At 37.9% G+C, this 27,374-nt stretch overlaps 1 protein-coding gene across 2 annotated transcripts in view; it reads left to right on the top strand.

Annotated features, from left to right (window-relative positions):
* The window catches only part of LOC131075680 (pentatricopeptide repeat-containing protein At1g51965, mitochondrial), a 115,393-nt gene that overhangs the window by 64,839 nt on the left and 23,180 nt on the right, over nucleotides 1-27,374 (top strand). For both annotated transcript variants that reach the window (XM_058012535.2, XM_058012534.2), the window contains one exon: nucleotides 13,675-13,726. In XM_058012535.2, the coding sequence (XP_057868518.2) occupies nucleotides 13,706-13,726 (21 nt within the window). In that variant the 5' untranslated portion in view covers nucleotides 13,675-13,705. The remainder of the gene's footprint in view (nucleotides 1-13,674; nucleotides 13,727-27,374) is intronic.

The following is a 27,374-nucleotide window of genomic DNA, read 5'->3' as shown; positions in this document are numbered from 1 at the left end:
GTAGCTGAATGTGCTAGGCATTACAACCCTGCCAGTAGGGATATTGTCGCGCCAGATGGGAGAGTATTGGCAAACATCAGCGATGAGGCCATTAGGGAAGCTTTCAGAATTCTAGAGTATCATAACGCTGTGTACGTGACCAAGGATGAAGCTGATCGCATGTATCAGGACCACTTGGAGGCGTATGATGCCATCGTCAATCATTCTTGGCTGGACAAGCCAAGGAAAGGTGCCTCCAAACTACATAGGAAGATATTGGAGATATGATCGTCCTACTGAACAGGATAATGTGGAATCCTCAAGGTGCTCCATTTGAGCCTTGGATGTATTATTTTATAAATGAAATAATGAATGGAGTGAAGATGATAGACTGGGCTCGAATGCTAAGTGACAACTTGGATAGCCAGCTGAAGAATCTGGAAGCGAATAGGACCTTCTTCATGAGTTCGTACCTGTTCTATTCCCTCGGTAGAACCTACAGATACAAAGGTCTCACTTGCAGAGGGGAAGTGGGAAACAAAGAAAATGAGTTTCCAGTCTATGATTGTTATCCCCAGCTTCCAATGGAAGAAAAGTTCCATTTCAAAAGGGTGAATGACACATTCCTCATGCACATCACACAGACGTTGCAAGGTGGACTACATCAGAGACACTCTCAAGAGTCTATGGACTTCATCGGTAGATTCGGATGTTGGTATATCCAATGCCTGAAGTTCACTTACATTAGAATTCAAGGGTTTAACGGATCTCCCTATAAGCTTCCAGCTTACCCTACCAACCGAGTTGTGCTACTCGAGGTTGTGAGGCAATTGGACGGATATATGGCAATTCAAAGAGATAAGCAGAAGAAGGCAGGAACCTCCTCTCTCACGATTGGGAATGGACTGGAAACGTGTCCGTCATCACAAGCCGCTGCCACTGCTGAGAAGGAGCTGGCTTGGTACCCCTTTTATCAGTACAAGGCAAGGAAGAATTTTGATCCGTTCCACAAAATAAAAAGGATCGAAGGGATGACATTTGAGCACAAAGCTGATTTAGAAGATTATTGGGCTAACGCAGCCAATAGTTTCGAGATTAGAAAGAGATTTTGGTCGAGGATTCCCTTGAGCATGGTAAGAGCAACAAAGGTATTTAGAGTTGCTGACCAAGTAGAAGAGAACCTTGAGCTTCAGCAGCCAGGTTTTGAAAAGATGAAGAATGAACCACTAGCCTTGATAGATTGGTCAGAGGGAGAAAAATCAGATTTGGCAGATCTCATGAGGTCGGTGGTCGAATATTCTAAATGGTGGACCTCTGAAAGGACGAAACCATTGAAGTCTAAAGGTGTGGCCCTGACCTACGACTTGATGGGAGTAAAAGACTCTCTGTCCTCCAACCCTTGCATCTCTGCAGGCAAGGCTCGGAATCCAGAGAGTGTTGGGTCCCAGAAGAGGAAGGAGTTAGTTAGAAGCTCTGGAAAGGCCATAGGAAAGAAGGTTATAGGGGAGAGACGGGAGTCCAACGAAGGTCATTCCATCCTGAGTGCCGCATCTACCGTGCCTGATCAGAATGCAGTAGAGGAGCAGGAGATGGATATATATATGGTAAATAATGAAGTGAGAGTGCCTTCTCCTTCAATTGAGGAAATAATGAAAGTAGTTGTCCAAAGTCCGGACAGAGAGCAACCTTTAAATGCAGCTACAAAAGTTGAAACGCGTGCATCTCCAGTAGTCTTCTTGGATGGTATAGCTACTAGACTAGGAGGGATAGATGATGGGTTTGTTCAGAATATTGTAGAGCAGTCGACCATTCCTGATTGGCTGAGGGAAAGGATAAGGGCTAAGGTCCTTAAGGAAGCCCATTCTTAAGAGAACACAACAACATTTCTGGAGAAGGTGAATGAGCCAGTCATAGCCAAGCCACCCAAGCCAGCCAAAAAGTTCTCTTTGATTCAGAGGGATAGTGTAGGATTCAGGACAGTTCAGATAGTTGTGCCAAAGGAAGGAAAAACTCGGGACAATATTGCCCCAGAGGATTATAAGATCACCACTATAGGGTTGGGTAAGCCTACCCAGGACCAAGAAGTCCAGTACTTTGACGACTCTTGTAACGCCCTCAAGGTGAGTTTAGCTTAGGAGAGAGAGAAGAGAAAGAAGGTTGAGGAAGAAAACCAGCAATGGAGGAAGTATGTTCTCCATCTTACCAGGCCACTCAACCATGAGATACCGGTCACCTCTCCACAGCCTCTTCAGCAAGAATCAATGAAGGATTACGAGGACATGAAGGGCACATTCACACAGGCCAAGAAGTGGATTTCAGATGCTTCAACACGTGTTGATATTCTTGTGGAAAATTTAGTATCAACACATGAGCCGGCTTCTTCATTGGTCAGCCGTATCCAGGACCTAGCTGTAAATTGGGAAGATGTGGAAGAAATTCACGATGAAATACTTCTGCATCTGAAGGTTATTCGAGGCTTGTTGAAGAGAAGTTTGGTGGATGCAGGTGTCATACAGGTTGGGGATAGGTATGACTTTAACAATTGGTATTATGCTTTTGTCACCCGGATTGAAGTTTTGAAGAAATCCGAGACTAAGTGCTTTGAGACAGAGGAGAGTGTCAGGGAAATTTTGAGCAAGGTGTTTCATGTAGCGTCAGAGATTTGGAAGAAAGAGAGTATAACGGAGAAACACTTGCAGGCAGAGAACTTGCGAGCCAGGATTCAGTCGAGCTTCTTCAAAGACTCGGGGATGATTGACAAGGGCGATCTTTTAAGGATTGCAAATTTTCTCTTCATCGATGAAAAGTGTCTTGCCCAAGTAGTTGAGTGGGAAATCATCCTCGCCACATGTACCGATGATGTGGACATCATCGACTTCCAGATTAGTAGCTTGCCAAGTGTCACTATGGAGGAGGTCAGGCTTATCGTGTCCAGGTACTTCGAATCTGCGAAAGGGGAAATTGGATGCTCACTTTAGTGAGAATGGCAACTGTGCCACATGTCACTTTCTTATTCTTTCAAACTAATAGAGTTTTGGGAAACCCTAATTAGGGTTTGTAGCTTTCAATCTGGGCCCTTGATCACTGTTTGATCTCAGCCGTTCATTTATTTTTGAAAAAACTATATAAGGCTACCTCCTCTCATTTGGAGAGTGAGGTTTTTGACATATTGTTGCGTGAAGGTCATTTTTGAATAATATATTGCATGTGCGATTTCTCTTAAGGCTTTGTAATCCCTATTGTTTGAATGATTAGCATGGTTTCAATTTCCTCAACACTTAGTTAAAATTAATTTAGATTTGCTTTCATGTTGTTAAATTGAATGAAGGATTTGATAAGTGTTAATTGACGGTGTATCTCCGCTCATACTTTTGGTGAATGGATGATTTCCATCTCACTGTGCAAAGTTAGTCTGAGCCTATCCTCTGTGCATGCCAATATTTCAATCATAAGCACAACCCATTGAAGATTGCACCCACTTTGTGTAGTTGTCCTCAGTGTGGCGAAGCAAAGTGTGGTTTCCCGAGAGCACCCAATTGATACCGTCTCTGGAGTTCGTAGGATTAGATTAGCCTTTTTATACCCTATCTCTTTTCTCCTTTTTTTGAAAGTCTAAATCTCGGAAAATCTAAAAAAAAGAGAGCCCAAAATTGCTATATTCGTCTAAGTCCAATAGTTCAAAGACATTTGTTAACGTAAGTCCCCCTTGAGATTTTCAGCATACACTACCCAAGAAGCTATTTCACTAAAGTCGCTTTTTCGCACATATAGACCTTGGAATCAGTAGTGATTTTTCAAGAGAGAATAGAATACCTTCGGGTATCCTATTCTAATGTTTGGTAGATGATAAAACAAACACCAACACTATCCTACGGAATGTCCACTCTCTTGACAAATTCTGACATGTCCACATGCCCTATCTCCGTGTCTTTTATGCGATCCAAAGGAGAGGAAACTTGCGAAGGTTAAACTTCATTCTGGTACTTGTCATATTTATACTTCATCTTCTTGGGAATAGGAGAGGATGGTAAATCTGACATTGAAGGACAACCTGGTATACTGCGATGAAGACTTAAAAGTGTTAAGGCAACATCATAATCAGCTGCAACTAACATTTTTCCTTCTTCAAATGGGAAGAACTCCATCCCTTGCACTTCACGATTTTGTGAGAGAAAGATGGGAAATAAGTGGGAATGGTGGAAATTTGACTTTGACCAATTTTGGATCTTTGGGAAAATTTTACAAGTATACAAGTTGGGAAAAGTGCACATGCAATCGGATTTTTAAAACCTGAATGCAAGTATACATGTAAACGGAAATCGAGAAATGAGTGAAAAATGAGAATTAGACTTGCGGGAAATGATGTGAACAGAAAGTACGGATATAGGCAATATGGACGGATAAAAATGGAAAGATTTTGGGAATGTCATTTTCATGAAAATGGGAAGAACTTTGGACATGCAATTCGGTTCTAAAAACCCGATTTTGGAAGGATGGGTATTTTTCATCTTTACAATTTGGAATTTCAACAAAAGATGGTTAAATTCTTGTAACCATAAGGGAATACCAATTATTTTCATCCAACTTGTAATAGGGATTTAAAATCCCGATTACAAGTAAAGAGGGAAAATGGGGAAGAACAATGCAATTCACAAATTGGTTTACAAAGGGGAAAATCTCTCTCACAAAACCGACTTTTGGGGCAAAATATACATATACACAAATTTACAACTAGAACGGAAAAACAAGAAGACAAGAAAACAAGAAAATGAAACAAGAAAAGAAAAGAAATCATACCTTGCTTCAAATTGAAATGCCTCTTCAAAAAGATGATCAATCTTAGAAAGAAGGCAGGAAAACTCTTAAATAGAGATTAACCGCATTCCAAAACCCTAGCCACGTTTTACAAAAACACTTTGGGCAGCAAAATGTGGCACTGAAAGCAAACTTAATGGCACAAGAAGTGGTCAAACCTCCATCAAATCCCAACGCCTTAGCATAGCAAGCAAAAATGAGTTAGGAGATTGTAGATCCGTGGCAAACTTGGGAGAGAAAATCGTGGTTTTAGCAAAAAACGTGTTTGCTTATTCAACATCAAAAAATCAGCAATCATACATCCCAAATGGCGTGATATGTGTTTGCAAATGCATGAGAATAGGGAAGAATCCCAAACGCCTTCCATCTCCCAAAAAATCTCCACAAAAAATGCTTCAAATTTCCAACAAAATCGCCTTCCTTTAGCTGGTCGGGTTTTTGGAAAAGGAATGCAAGTTTTATTTTAGATGCAATAGAGAAAATTGGGTTTTAATTCCCATATAACAAGTTTAAAAAGTTACTTTTCTCTCAACAAGGCAAAATTGGGTTTTAGAAATGCAATTACAAGTTTAAAATTCCTCAATTTACACTTTATGGAGAAAATCGGGTTTTTTGGGCATAATAGCAAGTTTAAAATTGTCACTTTATTCCATTTCTAAGCAAAATCAGGTTTTGGAGAGAGATATGCAAGTTATAAATAACTTGTAAAGGGAAAATAAAATCCCTACAACAAGTTTTAATAATTCAACACATGCAATAGGGGAATCAAATCCCCATTACAAGCAAAAGACATTAAAATAAGGTTTTTAGAAAAGAATTACAAGTTATATATAAATATGCAATTTTAAAATTAACTTGTAACTTATCCAAAAAATCCCTATTATAACTTAAAAAGCCAAAAACATCAAGGGGGAAATAAAAGGTAAGTTATGTTAATTTTGTAATGTCGGTCGTACTATTTCATGCTTCTGATATATATATATATATATATATATATATAAATATATTAATTTGATTACATATACTAATATGTTAACGTTAACTAATGATAAATAAAACCAAAGTTAACTTATCGCATTTGACCAACGGTTACACCATTCATGGTATCGGGTGGTAAAGCGATTCTCAAACAAGTCGCACTCCTTCCGATCGGGTAAGTAAATGGTGACTAGTTTATATACTGTGGTGAGAGGTACGTAGGGAAGAGATGTCTCTTCCCATGTGGGAAGACATATCTCCTCACTACATAACCCCTCATCCACTTATATAGCATGCTTACATTGAGGAGGATGCACACACTGAAATTGATACGTGTGGTGCATCTTTAAAACACGCTATAGTAGATAAAATACAACTTTCAGATCATATCTCCATCTCTTCTATCTTGATCACAAAATTTTGAAAGAACTTAACATGGTATCAGAGTGAAGTTAAGGAAGATCATATTAAAATTCTGTAACGATCTCATAAACTTTCACCAGGCTCTTACTAAGATCACATTCCCATAATCCTAATGGCAACCGGAGTTAGGTTTGAAGATAGATTAGATGGAACATCAAATTTTGTATCTTGGAAATTCAGGATCATGCTTGTTTTGAAAGAAAATAAAATTGACTCCCATGTCAAAAGTGAAATTCCTAAACCCTCTGATGATACAGAGAAAATTAAGTGGAGCAAGGACAGTGAGAAGCCCCTTAAGTTAATTGTGGATTCAGTAAGAGACCACATTGTACCAATCATTTCTAAATATGAGACGACCTTTTAGATGTTCAAAGCACTAGCTAACATTTATGAAGTCAACAACACTTGCAGGGCTCTCACCTTAAAGAATCAACTACACCATATAAAGATGAATAAAGGAGAAACAATTACATCCTATTTCTTGAGGATCACTGAGCTTAGGGATCAACTATCCACTATTGGACATCTAGTAGACAACAAAGAACTTGCTATGATGGCCCTAAATGGACTTCCTACCTCATGGGAATCGTTCATTCAAGGAATCAGTGCTCGTTCTAAATTTCCTAAGTTTGATAGATTGAAAACTGATTGCATTCAAGAGGAATCTCGGCTTGTCACAAGAGGAATAAAACAAAACAATGGTAATGAAGACATTCAAGTTCTAAACTCTAATTCCCACAAGAAAGGAAAGAAGAAGAACTTTAAGAGAAAGAGGGACAACAACTCAAATGGGAAGAGGTCTTCAAAGAAGAAGAGAGACATTTCTGAAGTACAATGTTTCAGATGTGACCAATATGGGCACTATGCAATGAAGTGTCCAGACAGCATCAAACAACAAGCTTCAATGGCAGAAATTAAGAAAGGGAGTAATTCCAAGAAGCTAGTCTTCTACGCAACCCTCTCTAGTCAAGTCACCTGCAGTTTGAACACATGGGTGATTGACAGTGGAGCATATCGACTCATCACTGAATTTCGTGAGCACCTAGATACACTTGTGGAAAGTTCAAATGAAGAAGTGACAATTGGTGATGACTCAAATTATCCAGTTATGGGAATAGGAACTTGCAATATCAACCTAAAGTCGGGCATATCCCTACAGCTGACTGGAGTTCTATTTGTATTGGTATAAAGAGAAACCTTGTCTCAGTTTCTGTACTTGAAGATAACGGTTACAGATTAACCTTTATGGAAGGAAAGGTACTTGCTTGGCCAAAGAACTCCACCATCAAGAAAGCCCACACCATTGGAGTAAGACAAGGAAGCCTCTACAGACTTTGCACCACTCCACCTCTAGCCTTGATTCATGAGACTCCAGATTCGAATGAACTTTGGCACAGAAGATTAGGGCACCTTCATTTCCATGCCTAACCTAAGATAGAGAAGATGGTGATCAGCTTACCCAAGCTAAGTCAAAAATCTAAAGGAGCTTGCAAAGGGTGTGCCTTGGGAAAGAATACTAAAGGGTCTTTTAATTCTAGCAACAGTAAATCCAAAATTGTATTAGAATTAGTTCATTCTGATTTATTATGTGGACCCATGTCTGTACCCTCATTAGGGGGATTTTTATATTATGTAATATTTGTAGATGATTATTCTAGGAAGACCTGGATATATTTTTTGAGGTACAAAGAGTCTGAAGAAATCCTTTCTAAATTTAAGGAATTCAAAGCTCTTGCAGAAAATATGACAGGTAAGAAAATCATAACCTTAAGAACAAACAATGGGGGGGAATACACTTCTAATATGTTTAAAGATTATTGTATAAATGCTGGGATTAAGAGGGAGTTAACTGTACCTTATAACCCACAACAAAATAGGGTAGCTGAAAGAAAGAATAGGACTATAGTAGAAGCTGCTAGGGCTATGTTGTTTGACCAAAATATAGAAACCTCATTTTGGCTGAAGCATCTAGGACAGCTGTGTACATTCAAAATAGATGTCCTCATTCTCTTCTTGACAATAAAACCCCTGAAGAAGCCTTTACTGACAACAAACCTGACATAAGTCATTTCCGGATCTTTGGGTGTCCAGTCTATATTCATGTCCCCAAAGAAAAGAGGTCAAAGTTAGAACCTTCTGGAAAGAAAGGAGTATTTGTTGGGTACAATGAAACCTCTAAAGCCTACAAAATATACATACCTAGTCAAAGACAAATTGAACTAAGCATTGATGTCATCTTTGAGGAAGACATAACATTCAAGAGGTCCAAAAGCTCTAATGAATTAGAACACCAAGATCCTCCTACAAGCTTGGATGAGGATTCCACCCCTGAGATTTAGAGGGAGACCCCTAAAAATGCTGAGCATGAAGTTCAAGGCTTACCTTTAGAAGAAAATTATCCCGAAACTAGGAAGATACCACTTTGGGCTAAAAAGATGCTTTAAGAAGCTGAAAATTATGCTGCTCCAAAGGGGACCTTCAGAGAAAGTAAGAGACCTAACCTAGTTTCCAGTTATATTGCCTTGATGAGTGAGATCATTGATGCAGAACCTTCCTGTGTTGGAGATGCGCTCAAGCATCAAGTTTGGAAAGATGCTATGTCAGAAGAGTATTAGTCAATTCTGAAAAATGATGTTTGGGATATTGTGCCTAGGCTTAAAGGGAAATATGTGGTATCTTCTAAATGGCTCTTCAAAATCAAACATGCAGCAGATGGCAGCATTGAGAAGCACAAAGCAAGGTTTGTTGCCAGAGGTTTCTCACAGAAAGAAGGTATTGACTATGAAGAGACATTTGCTCTTGTTGCCAGATACACTTCTGTCCGAGCAGTTTTGGCTATTGCAGCATCTAAAGGATGGAAAGTCCATCAAATGGATGTCAAGACTGCTTTTCTGAATGGTAAGATTGAATAAGAAGTTTATTTGGAGCAACCTGAAGGTTTTGTGATTCATAAGGCTGAATGACATGTCTGCAGATTAAAGAAAGCTCTTTATGGACTGAAACAGGCCCTCAGAGCATGGTATGAAAGAATTGATCACTATCTCTTGGAATTAGGGTTTTTCAAGAATGAAGTAGATCCAAATCTCTACTACAAGGTAATCAATGGTGAATTATTAATTCTTATTCTTTATGTTGATGATCTACTAATCACAGGAGAGGATAATTGTATTTCTTGATGTAAGAAAGAATTAGCCTTTGAGTTTGATATGAAAGATTTAGGAGTTCTTCATTGGAAGTTTGGCAGCAGGCAGATGGTATAATCCTTAATCAAGGAAAATACACCATTGATATTCTCAAGAGATTTAAAATGTTGGATTGTAGATCCATGACCACACCTATGGAGACAAATCTGCACAAGCTAAAGGAAACAACTGCAGAATTTGAGTTTGCAGATTCTACACTCTACAAACAGATTATTGGATCTCTGATGTATTTGGTAAACACAAGACCTGATATATGTTATGCTGTAAATGCACTATGTCAGTTCATGTGTGAACCCATGGAAATACATCTTGTTGCTGCAAAGCATATTCTGAGATATCTTCGAGGAACTATTGGTTTTGGTTTGAAATATAAACATGTAGAACTTGATCTACATGGATTCACTGATTCTGATTGGGCTAGAAGCATAGTTGACAAGAAAAGCACATCAGGATGTTGCTTCAGTTTAGGATCAAGAATGATCTCATGGATATGTAGAAAACAGTCTTCAGTTGCTCAGAGTTCTACAGAAGTTGAATACATTGCAGCCTCCATGGGAACAAGAGAAGCTGTATGGCTCCGGAAATTGCTTGTAGGACTTTTTGGTCAACCCTTAAATCCTACTGTCATCTACTGTGACAATCAGAGTTGCATCAAGCTTTCAATGAATCCAGCATTTCATGACAGGTCTAAGCACATTGAGATTCCTTATCACTATGTTCGAGATATGGTGGAAAGGAATGTGATCCGACTGAATTATATTAGTATAGGTGATCAGATTGCAGACATTCTTACCAAGCCTCTCTCCAGGATCAAGATTGAACACTTTAGAGATAAACTTGGTATGGTTGAAAATGTTATTTAATTTTGAGATAGAGTCTCATTTATTCTGATATACTAATATATTTAAAGATGTTTAGTGTGTAAACTCTTTTATTTGTCATGTGTGTGACTCCATGACTGCATGGGCCTTTTGTGAACATTACTGAAGGGTGACGACTTTTCAATAATGAACACTTGTTTCAAATTGATATTGTAAGGTGACGATTTTACAATTATCAATTTAACTATCTTGATGGATATCATGTGACTTGATATCCGTGGACATGTCATGATAGTATATATATATCTCTGAGACATTATGGTAGATATCTGTTGGTTGATATCATTAAATAAACCATAATTATGATAGAGATCTTCATGGTGAATATTATGAACATAATATTCGTCGACATGCCATGAAATCATTATCAATATGGTAGGCATCATGTGACTTGATGCCAGTGCACATACCTTACTTGATAACTATGAGTTATGGTGAGTATCATGAGACTTGATATTCATTGTTGAACCATATCTCTGAATATCACTATGGTGTGATATCTCCTCTCTTCACAATCAATGGATGAATTGTGATGTTTTCTCTAACATGAAATGTGTCCTCCCTAGTTAAGAGGGAGTGTTAATTTTGTAACGTCGGTCGTACTATTTCATGCTTCCGATATATATATATATATATATTAATTTGATTACATATACTAATATGTTAACATTAACAAATGATAAATAAAACCAAAGTTAACTTATCGCGTTTGACCAACGGTTACATTGTTCATGGTATCGGGTGGTAAAGCGATTCTCAAACAAGTCGCACTCCTTCCGATCGGGTAAGTAAACGGTGACTAGTTTATATACTGTGGTGAGAGGTACGTAGGGAAGCGATGTGTCTTCCCACATGGGAAGACGTGGGAAGACACATCTCTTCACTACGTAACCCCTCATCCACTTATATAGCATGCTTACATTGAGGAGGATGCACACACCGAAATTGATAAGTGTGGTGCATCTTTAAAACACGCTATAACAGATAAAATACAACTTTCAGATCATATCTCCATCTCTTCTATTTTGATCACAAAATTTTGAAAGAACTTGACAAGTTACAAGTTCTTTTTTCAATAAAGTGTGCTTGTAATTAGCCAAAAATTTCCCTACAAAAACTGAAACAAAGGAAAACAATAAAAATTGCAACTCAAGGAAAATTTCCCACCTGCAGTCAAGGAGAAAAAACCCAAAATTGAATGAAAGACATAGCAAACGAATCCAGAATGCGATGAAATTCGAAACGTGGTTCGAGGATGGACTGAGGATTAAGCCAGTCCAAGGGTGAAGCAAAATTTGGCCTTGGGAAGCGTGCCGTAGAGTAAATTTTTTATTTTTTGACAAATTTTTTATGTAATGGTCCTTCATTTTTGAAAACAAAAATGAGGACAACAATAAGCATTTGTGTAGTAATAGTCATATTTGCTTACAAATTTCTTTAGCATGAGCATTATGATCAAAAGCATCTTCCCCATTAAAGTAAGTAGTCGTGTTCGTATCCTCGATTGTAACTTCCCCAATTTGATTGAAAGTTATTTTAGGGTTTAATCTAAGACCTATCCTCGGTGAAAAGTGGGGGGGGTGATGAGACTTTGACATATGAGCAAAAGATAAGACTCTAATAGAAATCAACGAGAAGGTTCAAATTTGATATGAAAATCAGAAAATCAGAGAAGATCAGCTCTGAAACAAAAGTTAGAAAAGATCAGATCTGAAACAAAAATCAGAAAATCAAACTCAAAGGCCAAACCCTAGGGGATATAGGAAATATTAAGTTCATCAAATGAAGAGGATAAAACACACCTTTACGGGAAATCTAAGCTAATACATTCGATAATTGAGCAATTATTCAATTAACCTAGATAAATGAGCTGACTCTACATAAATACCAAAGCATGCAAAAAATCAACAAAGAGGTGCTTAGTTTGTATGGCAATAGATATTCTGTTGAAACATGTCCTTTGCAATCCAGCTTAGGCTTTTGCTATTAGATGCTAAGTCACTAGGTTCGGCCGAATTTCATCCTTGAAGTTCGAAATTCGCCGAACTTTAAAACATGCAATAAAAATCGTTGAAATTCAATTTTTCTTTTTTTTTTTTTTAAATTTTTTTTGCCTTCTTCTGTTAATATTTTTTAAACACATCTTCTGTCTGTCGTGAGTCGCAACCTGCAGGAGAAGTCGCTGGAGAAGTAGTCGCGGACCCGTGATAGTCGCAGCCTGCAGGAGAAGTTCACCTGCAATTTTTGCATGTCGTTTTTTGCCGCTGTTCGTGCCCTAGCATATGTTTCCTATAGTTTATATTTTATAAATATGTCATCTTTTTGTAACGATTTCAAATCTATTTATCAATGTTAAACTATTTAGGCAATTTTATAGATATATTACATATATTTATTAAAAAAATTTAAAAATTACATATGGCAAATTTAATTCGAATTTTCTTCATCGAACTTCATTCGAATTTCAAAGTTGTCGAACTTCGAATTCGAATTCGAACCTGCTGACTTAGATTAGATGTATGACAATGGAGATCTGATATATTAGAAACTGATTTGTGCTCTGTTAGGGTTCAAAATTGCTTGTGCAGCCCTCATCTAGAAAATCACGGCCTTGAACCTTACGTGCAGCTTTGAACTTGTAATGCCAGCCTTGACTTCTCTAGTCTTTAGAATTTTGTTTTGCGTGTAACTAGACGGGTTGGCACATAAAAGCATTAATAGAGCTTGCCATCAAAAGTGGGAATCCGCGTTTTATCTTGATGACAGTCAGACCCTCTTAGGTTGATATGATGGTGTTTGAACAAGCTTGAAGACAAATCTAGCACAATGCAATATGCTTGTTTATCTGCCCTTTTTAATTTTCGATGTTGATTTAATGCTCTCTATGAGCAAATAATGATACTTTGAGATATCTCAAAATGACCTTGGGCTTTGTCCTTTTATACAACACCCTAACATTCCAATTTAAATATTTTGCACTAGAGTCTATGGATAATAGATAGTTGGAGTCAAGTCAGCATGGACCCATGATTAAGTTATATTTTGGAAAAAAGGGGACCAAGGCTGTCTGAGCATGCATAAAACTGAATTTGCAGAGGTCATAAGTAGCTTTTCCTTCATTTATAGATTAAAAAAATGAGTTCAATTCACATCTGTGTCATATAATTTTAAATTACATATCTGTATTTATATTTCACAACAGTTTTCACTAGCCATATGGGACTATTAGTAGATTTACCATTATCCAAGAAGAAAGTTATCTTCTCATCTACTGCATCTCTACTAATGACAATTTGTTTGTAGAGACATGTAGTGATCTGTATTCTTTTAAATGTTCATTGTAGCCAACAAACATATATGTTATGCGTTTTCTAATTTGAGTCTCTTTTCTGTAGGAACTAATGCAACAGCAACACAACCAAAAGCATGAAAGTTGCTAAATCAATGGTCTCCTTCCTAACTGTGCTTCCTCAAGAATAATATCTTGTGATGCTTTAGATAGGCTCTGCTTAAGAATCTACACTGTTGTATTCACTGCTTCTGCTTGGTACTGATAGGACACATTTAAGCATTGCACATATATATATATATATAAGTCGTCCTATCTCTCCCTTCAATGACTCATTTTGTTGCAGATTGTATGTAGTAGTATATTATCTATGCATGCCTCCATTCTTCTAGAATTATTGAAACTATTTTGAGACAAAATCACCTTCATTATTATAATTAATAGTCTTGATTTGTTAGCAGTTTGTTTTTTCTTGAAAGTTTTGAATACTACAACCTCAAAAAAGCATTCTGACTTTTATTATAAGAAATAAATCCATGGTTTCTTGGAATAATAATTGACTAGCAGCACAAAGTACTTTGTTTGAAACACAGAGGGAGTCTCCATTGCACCAGACAAAGCGACTAGGATTCCATTGTTAGGTCACGCTTTACCAGTACATATACCCTGTCATCTTTATATTCACAATAAATGGTAAGCCATGAACCATGTTAGTCTTAATAAGTACAAACAAAGACTGGTAATTGAGTTTGCTAGTGCATGTGAGTTTGCTGATTTGGGATAAACAAGTTTGTATCCTTATTGCCAATGCCAACTATAATAACCTTGTTATTGTGAAGATTTGTGAATATCCATCTGCTGGTATGAAATTTACTGAAAGTTTAAGTTTGTTATTTCACTAATAGATAGGATATTTTTGTTCATGTTAGGAACATGTTGAACATTCCTGAAAGTAGAACTCAGATCATTGTTCAATGTGATATGAAAATCACTAGATGCTTCAATATAGTGAGTCCATCCATCACCCATTGCAACATATCCATTTTTACTTGCCTTCAACAAAAGTTACACACCAGTGTCTGCAACATGTATAATGTCTAACTTTCAATCATATGCTTTGCATAAGCCTGGAGATGAATGGTTTGTGTTGGCTGATAGTATGGATTCTAATTCAACCACATTAATTAATCTGCAGCATTGGGCTGACAAAAGGACGTCAAATGGGTACATAAAAAATTGAATCATTGGCAAGTTAAATATCATTATTGCAACCTTCTATACTTTCTGTAAGACTGGATGTCACGGGCAACTTACCCTCATAATATTAACTTAAGCTCTAAATGTCATTCTCTATCTTGGAGGAAAGAACTTGTGATGCCCCAAATACATCTGCATCAACAAAGACCTCATTTTTGGGATCCAAAGGCCCAGGGAGAGATTTAAGAACAGCAGTCCCATTTATTACAGCAACATTAGCCACAAGAAAAGATGCTCTGGCAAAATCATCTCAATTCTAGAAAATAGTAATCTCACAGTTACTTCCTCTCTACCAGCCTCAATATTTACTTGCAAGAGTCCTTAAGAATTACCGCATAAATTTCTTAAGAGGTCATTAGTAATGAATAAACTTGTTTAAATTGCAGTTTGTACCAAATTGATCACAGGGACACCGTTCCAAACCTTTGATCATAAATACCTTGCTCCAGACATATCTATCAGACTGCCATGTAATACAATATGTATGTCCTTGTATAAGATTTCTTTATTTCTATTAGACCTAACCTTAACAAGCAAAGGAACTATGCATCTTCCTGCAGAATTCTGATTCTTAAATCTTGTTTCTTGAGATAGGAATCCTTTGGCAGATGCTGTTTCAGATTTGAGAGGTGCAACAAAGGAAGGAATTTCTTGTGTATGAACAACATTATCCTGGCATCTTTCAACACCTTTGCTGTACTCATTGGGCCACTAGCTTTTTCTCATGCATTGCCAAGAAGTTTGTGCATAGTTTTTCAGATCTGTGCAAATTCTACCCCATGTAATACAATATGTATGTCCTCGTATAAGATTTCTTTATTTCTATTAGACCTAACCTTAACAAGCAAAGGAACTATGCATCTTCCTGCAGAATTCTGATTCTTAAATCTTGTTTCTTGATCTAGGAATCCTTTGGCAGATGCTGTTTCAGATTTGAGAGGTGCAACAAAGGAAGGAATTTCTTGTGTGTGAACAACCTTATCCTGGCATCTTTCTACACCTTTGCTGTACTCATTGGGCCACTAGCTTTTTCTCATGCAGTGCCAAGAAGTTTGTGCATAATATTTCAGATCTGTGCAAATTCTACCCATTCTACTTAATCAGTTCTCCATAGTCCATTCCATCTGCTCACTTCCAGTCCCTTTATCATTTGAATTCTGTAAATTCTATTGGCTGCACCTACAGGTATTTCTTATTCGCCATTTTTGTTTGTAAGGTACTGGCCTCCTCAACTTAGCTTTGGTTGCCTCCATTTCTTTGTGCTCGTCTCCAGATCGAGTAGCCATGTGCTGCTGCATGCCATGGAAGTCCTGTCTCAAAAGTCTCATCCCTTTGTTAAGATTTCCTTGAAACAGATTTGTGGAGATTCAAGTGCTACCTCTCAAAATATAATGCCATTTGGCTTTGGGAAAGAAAAAATTGAGGAACTAAGCTTTAATACCACTATTAAAATGGTGGTCTTTAATACAAAAAACCACTTAACAGTAAAAAACTCGTTACAAATAAAATTATTATACACAATGACAATCAATTTCTTTATGCTGACCTAGAAAAAAATGAAGCTCATCAGCTGCTTTACCTGCTAAGCTACCCTCATTCACAAGCAATGTACCTTAATGCACATTTTGCATTTATGGAAAACTGGATTCTTGATCATTAAAAAAGAATAAAATGCAACATTAGAGAATAAAGAAAGAGAAGAGGGAGCAATGCTTCATTCTTTAATGTTCTAGTCTGCATTACATCTAATGTTTCTTTGTTAACTGATTTTGAAACTGTCAACTAACTTATAAGTTTATATTTTATAACTATGAACACATAACAACCAACTAGCCCTTACTTATTATGACTATTACTATATTTTTATACCTTCCCTTGATTGTTATTCATGGTGGAATATAAATCTTCTCTCTAAATTGGACAACCTATCTGGTCCACGTGGTTTTGTGAAGATATCAGCTGTTGGTTCAAGATGTGCAACTTTATCTTTCCAGTGTTGATGAGCTGTCAAATATAATAAAACTATTAATTTACCCCAATATGCTTTGTCCATGTCTGAAAGATTAGATTCTTGATCATTAAGGGAAGAATCTAATAGAGCACGAGAGAATAGATAATAAGAAGAGGGAAGGATGCTTTATTAATTAATAGTCTAGTCTTCATTACAGTGTCTTCATTTACTGTTTTTGAAACTGTCAACTAAGTTATAACTACAAAGTTCCAACCAACTCATAACCACCAACTAACCATAACTTTCATGATCTTATCATATAGTCTAATAGCCTCCTCTACCAGGAATTTACCACGACCCTGCAGACCACCTTATATCACCCATACGCATTTGCCTTTGTTTATGCATGGAGTACCAGATAAAGCCTAAGTACAAAATACAAAGTATGTGCAACACTGGTATTTGTTGCCATGACATGGATACCTATAATTGGCATTAAGTCAACCAGAACACAATATGCATCCTAGGCTTACCATCCATCTTTAAGGTGCTAAAGGTGCAGGAAGCAGATATGTGCCAATAATTTTCTATGACTGCCATCAGCTATAGGGGACTTCCTTGTGAAGGCTTTACATTCCTACAATAATTGTCTTCATAAGATCCCATCCCCCTTATCATGGCAGTTGCCAGCTTAGGGTCACCGTAATAGCCTCCTCTACCAGGAATTTACCACGACCCTGCAGACCACCTTATATCACCCATACACATTTGCCTTTGTTTATGCATGGAGTACCAGATAAAGCCTAAGTACAAAATACAAAGTATGTGCAACACTGGTATTTGTTGCCATGACATGCATACCTATAATTGGCATTAAGTCAACCAGCACACAATATGCATCCTAGGCCTACCATCCATCTTTAAGGTGCTAAAGGTGCAGGAAGCAGATATGTGCCAATAATTTTCTCTGACTGCCATCAGCTATAGGGGACTTCCTTGTGAAGGCTTTACATTCCTACAATAATTGTCTTCATAAGATCCTATTCCCCCTACCATGGCAGTTGCCAGCTTGGGGTCACCGTAAGAGGTATTTTCTTTCATTCATGAAAGACAGGATGCAGATGCTGGAAATATAAATAATAAAAGAAACTAAAATATTATTATGTTCCAGATAAACATAAGGAGTAAGGCTGCAGATTTTTCTTATAAAATTCATCTTGTCAATTGATTGATTGCAGCAGAAAGAATATGATTTTTGTCCAAACAGAAATGTAATGGACACCCAAGTTTATAGAAACTTCTGAAAAAGTATAAGCTCAAAGACTTCATAAGAAGAATGATATTTCAGTCAACTGCAACCTGTTTCACTGTGTTCTACATGATCGAAATTGTTTATGTCACCTCAATATCACTATTACTGCCCTCAGTATTATATATAGTAATGCCTCTATTGTAGGAAGAATTACACATAACTTGTGCGTAACATGCAACATTGGTAGATTCTTATGATGCTTAGATGTCTCTTGCTTCTTGGGTTCTCAGGGGAGAAGTGTTTCATTCCCCTTTCTCATGTATCTTAGAATTTTTTTGATTTGCAATCCTTTCTCCAGGAAGGCACCACCATCATGGACTATTAGATCCAGAGTAGCCAGAAACTCCTTTGTCCCACCCTGGGCACGCGTATCCCCGTATCTGAAATGGATACGTATCGGATACAGCCTGGATACACGTCAAATACTGTACCCCCACGTGTGCCCAAAAAACCTTGATTTGCAACCATGATAGATACTATGTGATTTGATTTTTTTAAATTTGACGTAACTCTTCCTAAATTTAATTTTAAAAAACTTCATTCATGCATTTTTAAACAAAACCTACACCAAATGAGAAAGACAAATGAAATGTTTTTCTATTTTAGCGATCCATTATTTGGGTTATCTTCCAATGCAACTTTACTATTAGTATTTTTTGCATATTGTAAAATGTTAAATCAACTTATAATTATTTATGTAGCAATTATGTGTCTATATTGCTTTTGAAATAAAGAAAATTTCCTCGAATTACTTAGAAAATTGTGTTAAATATATGTGTATGTGTTTTTTATGAATGACATATCCAACCGTATCCATATTGGGGGTCTTAAAAAATGGCCGTATCCGTATCCGATACCGTATCCGTATTTGTATCCGTATCCGTATCCATGCAACTTTGATTAGATCCCTTCTATTTTGTCTTTTCTAGATATAACTTTTAATTTCCTTTCTTATCCCCCTTTTGATTTTGATCTCTTTAGCAACTTGGCCACATCATCTAGTACCGATGGATGGCACCATGAACTTTGTCATTCTGAATTCTGAGGCTATAGCAATAACTCATAAAATATATCTTTAGAGCATTAATACACTTGTGCATTTTGGTGTTGATTTTGCATTTAAAGAAGATTATAACTTCTTATATATCCATTTTATATGGGTTTGATTTTAGACATTTTAGTCTAAAGTCTGCTAGAAATGGAATTCTCCCCACATTTATGTACTTGTTGAAAATATGTAAATTGAATTATAGAGCCTAGTGTATAATTTCATATATCATCGTATATACTAACTTTTTTATACATGTGCATAACTGTTATATATATTAAAACATTTAGTTGTCCATTAGTCTGTGCAAGCTCATATACCCCTTAAACTGCCATCTTGCATGTGTTATCTATGACATTGTATAATTCATAGAATTAAATATAGTCATGAATATGACAATTCAGCTGGAATCTAAATTACAGTTTTGTGGCAACTATGTTCGATTGCATGCACTAATTTATGGAAACAATGTCTATAGAAAAGACATACACACTTATTTATCCATCTAAAATTTAAATATATGGCCACACGTGTACAAGTGAACATCTGTATATGTAATCTGCTTGCTTCTTTGATTTGTGTCTCAGTTTATTTGCTTGCATATATACCATACACTTGTCTATTGTCTAATAATTAGGAAAAACATTAGGCTAATCTTGAGTAACATCAATCAAGAATGTTACTGTGCTGATTATTTTCCATGGTTGCATGCTACTATAGCTTATATTACTCTTATTATTTATAAAATCCAACTGTTGATGTATCCGTTCTTGGTTTAGTGCATCCATTGTGTTTTATTCTTTGAGTCATGCACACCTCTGCCCCTCCCTGGGCATGTGTATCCCTGTATCTGTTGACGTGTCTAAAGTGCGGAACTACGACTTCATCCGGCCAATGCAGAATATAAATGCTAAGAATCCTATCCCCTCTTGAGATAAGGAAATCCCTAATGTTGTATGAATTTGATCAATGGGGATGACCTCAATGTTTCGGTTGTCAGGTCTTGACTGTAGGATAGCTTAGTAGTTGATGTGTTTTGCTGGAAATACAAAGGGGACTTACGGTTAGACGAAATTGGTTTCGTATAGGTTCCCTAAAATCTTACAGTCCTATCTCATCTGATTTGCTTCTAATTGACGCTATTTCAGCTTGACTTGCGAGCTTCTTTTTGATAAAAAAAGAAAAAGAAAGGGTAAGGGTAAAGAGTGAATAAAAACAGTTAACTAATTTAACTAAGACATCATATTTCAACACATAGACGGAAGTCTTAAAATAACTAGAAATTACTTTGCCAGCTAATTAGCACAACTAGGTAAAAACCAGTGCAAACATCTAAGGATTTTAAATTTTTAAGCTACTAAATACAAATGAAGGACTCTTACACCCATTCATCCAAATCCAATAACCGAACTTAGTACAAAAGGGGCTCAGACTAACCATGCAGAGGAAACAATAATCAACTATTTCCTAAAGGTATGAACTAAGATTTTCCATCAAATTCATGGATAAATAACTGTCTGAAAGTAAATATAGTTGCAGAAATATAAAGTAAATGGAGAAGAGGACCATGCACTCACAGTAAAACAGACACAACTTTAACATCCATTAAATTTTGTATATATTTCACCAGAGCTTTTGCAACAATATTTTTTTTCTGCCTTCAAATAAAGGAGAAACTAACTCCTTTATATAGAGTTCCCAAAAATGGATGAATGGCCAAGATTAAACTTAAATAAGGGGGCCAGATTCATCCTCTATCAAAACTGCCCATACCCATAAATGGGAGGCAAAATATCAACAACAACAAAAGGGGGAACAATAACTCCAAAAAGGTAATCAATAATTACCCAAAAAGCTGCTACAAAAACTGCACATGCACGGAGCTCAAGATTTACAACAGTTTTGGTAGTTAGGAATGAACTTTATGTTTGAAAAAGTGCTTTTTAAGATTTAAAAAGAAACTTATATTTTAGGAAAGCACTTTTTCCTTTCCTGTTGTGGACTCCTTTTCAATAAATTCGACCTCGTCACGCAAGTACTATCCCCAGATATCTCGATCGGCTGCACGCTCTACCCGAACGTAGTCCTATAATCTTTGGCACAACTTGAACAGTTCGGTTGTTGGAGGCATAGGAGGATTAAACATTTTATAATAAATATACCCTCTAGGAGGCTATCTACATTCTCCAGCTCTTCTCTCGAGTATGATCTATGATTCTCAAAGCATGATATATTTGCCTGTAGCCCACTAGCAAAATCCAGGTCCTCCATGGAGTAGGTGACCTTGGTTTTCAGCCTGTCCTCCCAATGTGGTTGCCCCTCATTGTCTATCATACTACTTTTCCAACCAGGAACCATTGATCTGAGGATCTTTTCACCAAGATCCTTCACATTTGACAAAGCGTCATCGCACTTATTTTGCATTTTGCTGATATTATCCTTCATGTCGTTCTTCATGCTGAGAATCCAATACCATTCCTTGAAGGTATTGACATTATAAGGATCTAGGATAATATCAAGTGTGGGGATTTAAGAGCAGGTCCAAACTAGAGCCCTTATGAGGGGCAGTGCCTTGGCAATCGCCTCATGAGCGTTATAACATTCTTTCCTCAGCTTACACATTTTGATAAGAGTGGATTCCCTATGGAGAGCCATTTCTCGCAGATCTTTGAAGATTTGCTCTCCCTTTTCCTTAATGCCTTGAATCCATTCCCTAACGGTCTCGGCCGTATCACGCACTCCGTCAAATTCAGCTGTGGTCCTTTGTGTTAATGCCAATGGGGGATCATGGGACTTAGTGGCATGTTGCAGCGGCCTCAACAGGTGATCAATGTACCCCTCAGCTTGCTCAACACGAGCTCAATACATGTCTCTCTTAGTTGTCATTTCGTCGAGCTGTCTGAGCATATTCTGCATGGAATCCTTGAACTCTTCCCTTTCTTTCTCTTTGGTGGCTCGCCTTATTGGGATGGTTGCAATACTATAATCGGCCAATGCAATGTGATCCGCTGGCTTATCTGCAGGTGGGGTAGCGATATGAATGGTGCGGTTCCTTTGCTCATTGTTAGTGATCCTGGAGTAGGTCTTGGGCTTTTTCTTACCTTTGGATTTTATCTTTCCTATGTGAGAGAAGATATCCTCCAGGTCAATAGGTGGCTTGACGGCTGCTTTCCGCTGTGCACGAGCAACTAGCCAGTCCTGAGGTATGGTCTGTCCAGATGTAATTGCCAAATTCCCACTCTGTCCCTTGGAGGCTTTAGTTGGCTCACTGCCTACTTGCAATTGATCGGTCATAGAAGGAATGGATACAGTATCCAATCCCTTACTCATGGCTGAGTTCTCCCCTACCTCGCTGAACAACTGCCGGGTATCCTCTTGTGATGGTTGCTCCTTAGTTTTGTCGGGCTCCTGGGCCTCATCCTCTTTTTGTTTTCTCTCAACGGTGGTGTCATCTTTGCCGCCGCTATTCAATCGCAATTCATGCTGACTTCCCTGTGAGCTCATGCTTACCGGTCTCTTGATTAGGTGCAATTTCTCCCACCTTAACTTGATTTCTAGGTTCATCAGAGCCAACGACCCGTACCTCTGCATCTTGTTCATCTTGTACCTAAGGATTATTTGCCTCGAATGCATCAACATCACTCTGTGAAGGCGAAGCAGGTATGTAGTAAGTTCAACCACATCATCCTTCGAACTGGGGTCTTTGGATGATGAACTAACTTACGGCCTCCTGATAGGGATCATTTCTCTTCTTGTTCTTTTTGATGTCCGAGTCCCTCTATTGGCTCTGGCTTTCTTCCTCTTCTTTCCAGGTTTCTCAACCTCTTCCTTTGGTGCACTTGAGGTTCCTTCATCCTTTGAAGACTGGGAATCCAGACTGCCCATCAGATTATATGTGAATTGAATCCCTTCATGGGTCAATTTCTCAATTTGTTGGGATAACCAGTGATCGGTATACCTCCTTGGAGCTTCCATGACCGCCTCAAAATCAGTGATTGGATCTTGAGTCCAATCAATGCCTGGGAAGAGGTATTTAACTGCCTCAAATTCTCGGACTTGCAAGCAATTACCATAATCCGTCACCTGATCTGAACCCGACGATACTCATAAAGCCGCATTTGCTGGACACTTAGCGTATAATACTCCCGCCGTCAGACCTCAAAGTCATCGAGACAGTTGCTCCAATAATCCTCAATTGATGCTTTTTCCCTGTAGCACCTACCATAGGCTCTCTTTGCCAATTTATCGTGATTGAAGCACTTCCTACGGAAATGTTCTTGTAGGCCATAGGACGCTAATTCAGCAAACGACTCCTTAGTTTGCACCGAATTTTGGAAATGCACATTGAGGGCACCCAAGATCATGGGGAAGGTGAATCCGGGCTGCTTCTTATCTCTGAGTAGGTGGCTTGCTGGGTGCGTCTGCCTTGCAACTTCCATGAGGACTATTTTGTCTGTTCGATAGCGTGGAAGTCGGAATGGTGCTCCCTCGAAGCCTGCTATCTTGATGTAAGTGAACCTAGGGAATTGGATAAACCATGCACCATATTTCTGTATCAAAATGGTAGCCTTCTCTAAAAGCCTTATGTGCAATTCTCCTTGCATCAACCTGACTAGGCGCATTGTAAAGGCATCATTGACATGCTCATATTGACCAATTGCGTAAGCAATGTTATTCTTTTCTCTTTGAGCTATGTCATAATAATGCAGCTGAGGGTAGCATTCATACACCTTTACCTGATTCGGCCTGTTCCCGATTTCACCTGTCTTGATTAACTCTGTCAGTGGTTGGTGTCGGGCAAACATGTAAATCAAGTAGGAAGTCATGGTAAAGTACATCTTTTCTTCAAGCTCGACCAACTGTGTATGGATATTGTCCCTGATGATCTGAGCCTAGTCGAACTTGGACTTCCCAGCAAAGAAATGCTCGGTAAAGTAGAACATCCATTCCTCAAAAAAATTAGATTGATGGAGTCCCATAACCTGGCTGAGTAAGGTGACCATATGACCATACTCATTCTAAAAATCACTTTTGGGGGTCTTTTAACTGATCCTAATGCTTGGGGGTCTTCTTTCTTTATACCAGTCTTTGTTTATCGTCTTGCATTTTGCAGGATTCATGTCATAAGCAACCTGCGCCTCATCAATAGTTGTAGCAGTAGGATTATCGGGAAATGGGATATCAAATGCCTCAGTGGCCTTGGGTGTGAAATCAGCTAGCACCATCTCCTCTAGGACCACTTATCTGGTTTTGGCTGATAATGTCTGGCAGCCTCAACCACTAGTTCATAATTTTGCATAGCTGGAGGGAAACCTGCTGCCTGAGCAATACCACTCTCCATCATCCGCCTGGGCTTGGCATAGGTGTTTGGAGAGTATACCCCGTCTCTGAAATCTTGAATTGTGGACCAAATCCGTGTCACCTATGTTCTCCCATACGCTTCTGACCTTCAACTCCCTAACTCCTCCCCTTTGGTATTGGTACTTCATTTTCTTGCCTCTGTGGGAAATGTCAGACTTGGAAACTCGAGATGTTCCGGTTGCACCAAGAGTCTTTGAGGATTCAACCGTCGATCTAGGCATCTATCTTGCACAACCGGATATAGATTACGAGACGAGATAAAGGAACAAAACGGGTTAGCCAAAACAGAGGACGACGTTAGTGCATAAAACCAATGATCAATGGGAACATCGAATTTGAAAAAGCATGACGCTTCAATAAAAAGAGCTTGATCAATTGGAAATGAAATGCTACTTGAAACAAGAAATTAAGCTGGTTTTGTTTAAATTTGCTGTTTGGAGCGGGTTCCAAAAGATGCCGCTTCCGATCAATTATGACAGCACGGGCAAATGTTCAATCTTGCGACTCAGGGCTCAGATGATTTAATGATTGCCAATTTTTCGTACTTGGAAAAGAGTTTTGCCTAAGTTCAGTTTTTAAAATATTCAAAATTTTTCTGTTTCTAAATTTTATTTCAATGGTCAATTTTCCTAGCCGGTTTTGTTATTGCATGCTACGCTTGCTACTTTCAAAAATCATGACCAATTTTGCAAAAATTAATGATTTGGAGAGAACCGAATCTTATTTGGCAGACTGCCCAACGCGATACCATCTTCGACCAAAAATGACCTTTTGCAAAGTGTGATTCTTGAAATCTCAGAGACTTGGGCGATTTTGCAAAGTGTAACACCTTTCTACTTTTCCCTAACTCACGTTTTCGTCCTGGAGAGGCCTTTTGAAAGTGCTGATATAAAACCCTATCACGCGAATTTCGGTTGGAGGGAGGCTCTTGCCAAGTTCAAAGTCAACAACGCCCTATTAGGAAAAAATCACGATGCCCTACTTTCGGCTGAGAAAGGCAGGTTGCAAACTTTTTAACACCTTTCATACATTTTACTGCATTTTCGGGTTGGGAGAATAAAATGCAAATGCTAAAACGCCTTCCTTTGCCTTGGCGACTTTCATGTGTCTGCTGATTTTCGGGCTAAGACCATAAAACACACACTTAGAAAGTGGCGCCTTGCCTTATGACTTGCATTTTTGGGCTAAAATGATAAAATGCAGAGTTTGCGATTCTCCTTTCCTGCCCAATTTCGGGGCGAAACCACGTTTTGCAAACTTCGCGATTTTCTCTTGCTTGGCGATTTTCGGGGTAGAGGCATAAAATGCAAACTTATAAGTGATTTATAAAAGTGACGCTCTTCCCTATTTCGCGATTTTATGATGTTTGGCGATTTTCGGTCTGGGAAGATGTGAAAAATAAATTGAATGAATGATTCAATAATCGGATGATTACATTGAACGATATACACACGTATATATAGAGGTTACAAGGCGATGTTCTATAATTAGAACATAACGTTAAAGTAAAAGATTAAAGAGCTAAAAGCTAAATTAAGCTTAAAAGCTAATTAATTAAAAAGAAAAAGCTCAATGCTAAATAAAGCTTAAAAGCTAATTAACGAAAAAGCTAAATGACCATTAAACAAGGAACTAAATATAGGTGACTAAAATATAATTAAATATTCTTATACCCTCCCTTAATGGTCATTCTATCTACTAACTACCCTACTGGAGACACTGCAGGTCTTTTGATCACAAATAAAAAGAACACTCTGCTGCAGTGGAGACCCTCCCTGGATCTGAAAAGTGTTAATGACCAAGAATACCAGAATCCATCCAACCTAACGTTGGGTAACCAAACTGAAAACTGAAACCATGATTTTGAGGAAAATCGGCAAACCCTTTTGCAGAAGAGTATCAACTCCACAACTGACTGCAAGATACCACGGTTGCAGATGTTTGCCCTGGCAGGTGCGACCCAAACTAACTGCAACAAAGCACGATTTTGAGGAAAAAACCGTCAAACCCTGAAATAGGAACCCTCGAAAAGAGAATTTACGATTTTGAGGAGAAAATCGAAAAACCAAGAAATCTGAGGTTACAAATCATTGTTTTTGTAGAAAAAAAACGGTAAAACCCAGATAACTAAAATCTTACGCGAATATCGTGGATTACAGATGAGATAATTTTTAAGGCAAAATTATAAACCCTACGAACAATTTTTGAGGAAAAAATTGTGAAAACCCTCCCATGATTTTATGTGGAAAAAATCAGAAAATCGACAGACAATTTTTCAAGAAAAAATCGTGAAAACCCTGGGACCTGTAAGACGAGGTCTGGCCTAAATCAATCTGATCAAGGCAACGATATTCAGATATCGTGAATATGCACTGTTTCCAGGTGTTGTGACAGTTGTTGAACTTTTGTCTGTGTTCCAACATGATGTTAGTCAAAGATGCCATCACAAAAATTGTGAACTGTTTTTAAATTTCAAGGCAAATTTGCTGGCACAAAATTCGAGGCATGGAAAACGAGGCATCCAAAAAAATCTGAGAACAACCCAGAAAAGCTCTCGAAAAACTCACCAAGAATATGAAAACAGAATACAAATTCGACGGCTCAAAAATCGAGGCACGGAAAACGATGCAACCGAAAAATTTGATGACGACCCAGTTGAGGTCTCGAAAAACCCACCAAGAATCTGCAAGCAAAACAAAATTTTGACTTGAACAAAAGGGTCAAAACCCTAGTCGAAAATTGCAGAAACCCTAGGAAAATTTTCAACCTGCAAAAAGAAAAACTGCCTAGGAAGAGAAAAAAATCTGTTTTTTAAAAAAATCTCTTCAAAAAAAAAACTTTGAAAAATTTTAATAATAAAAATTTTCAAAATTTTTA

Source organism: Cryptomeria japonica, chromosome 3 (genome assembly GCF_030272615.1).
Source record: "Cryptomeria japonica chromosome 3, Sugi_1.0, whole genome shotgun sequence".
Taxonomy (NCBI): domain Eukaryota; kingdom Viridiplantae; phylum Streptophyta; class Pinopsida; order Cupressales; family Cupressaceae; genus Cryptomeria; species Cryptomeria japonica.
This window is presented reverse-complemented; position numbering and strand designations above follow the sequence as displayed.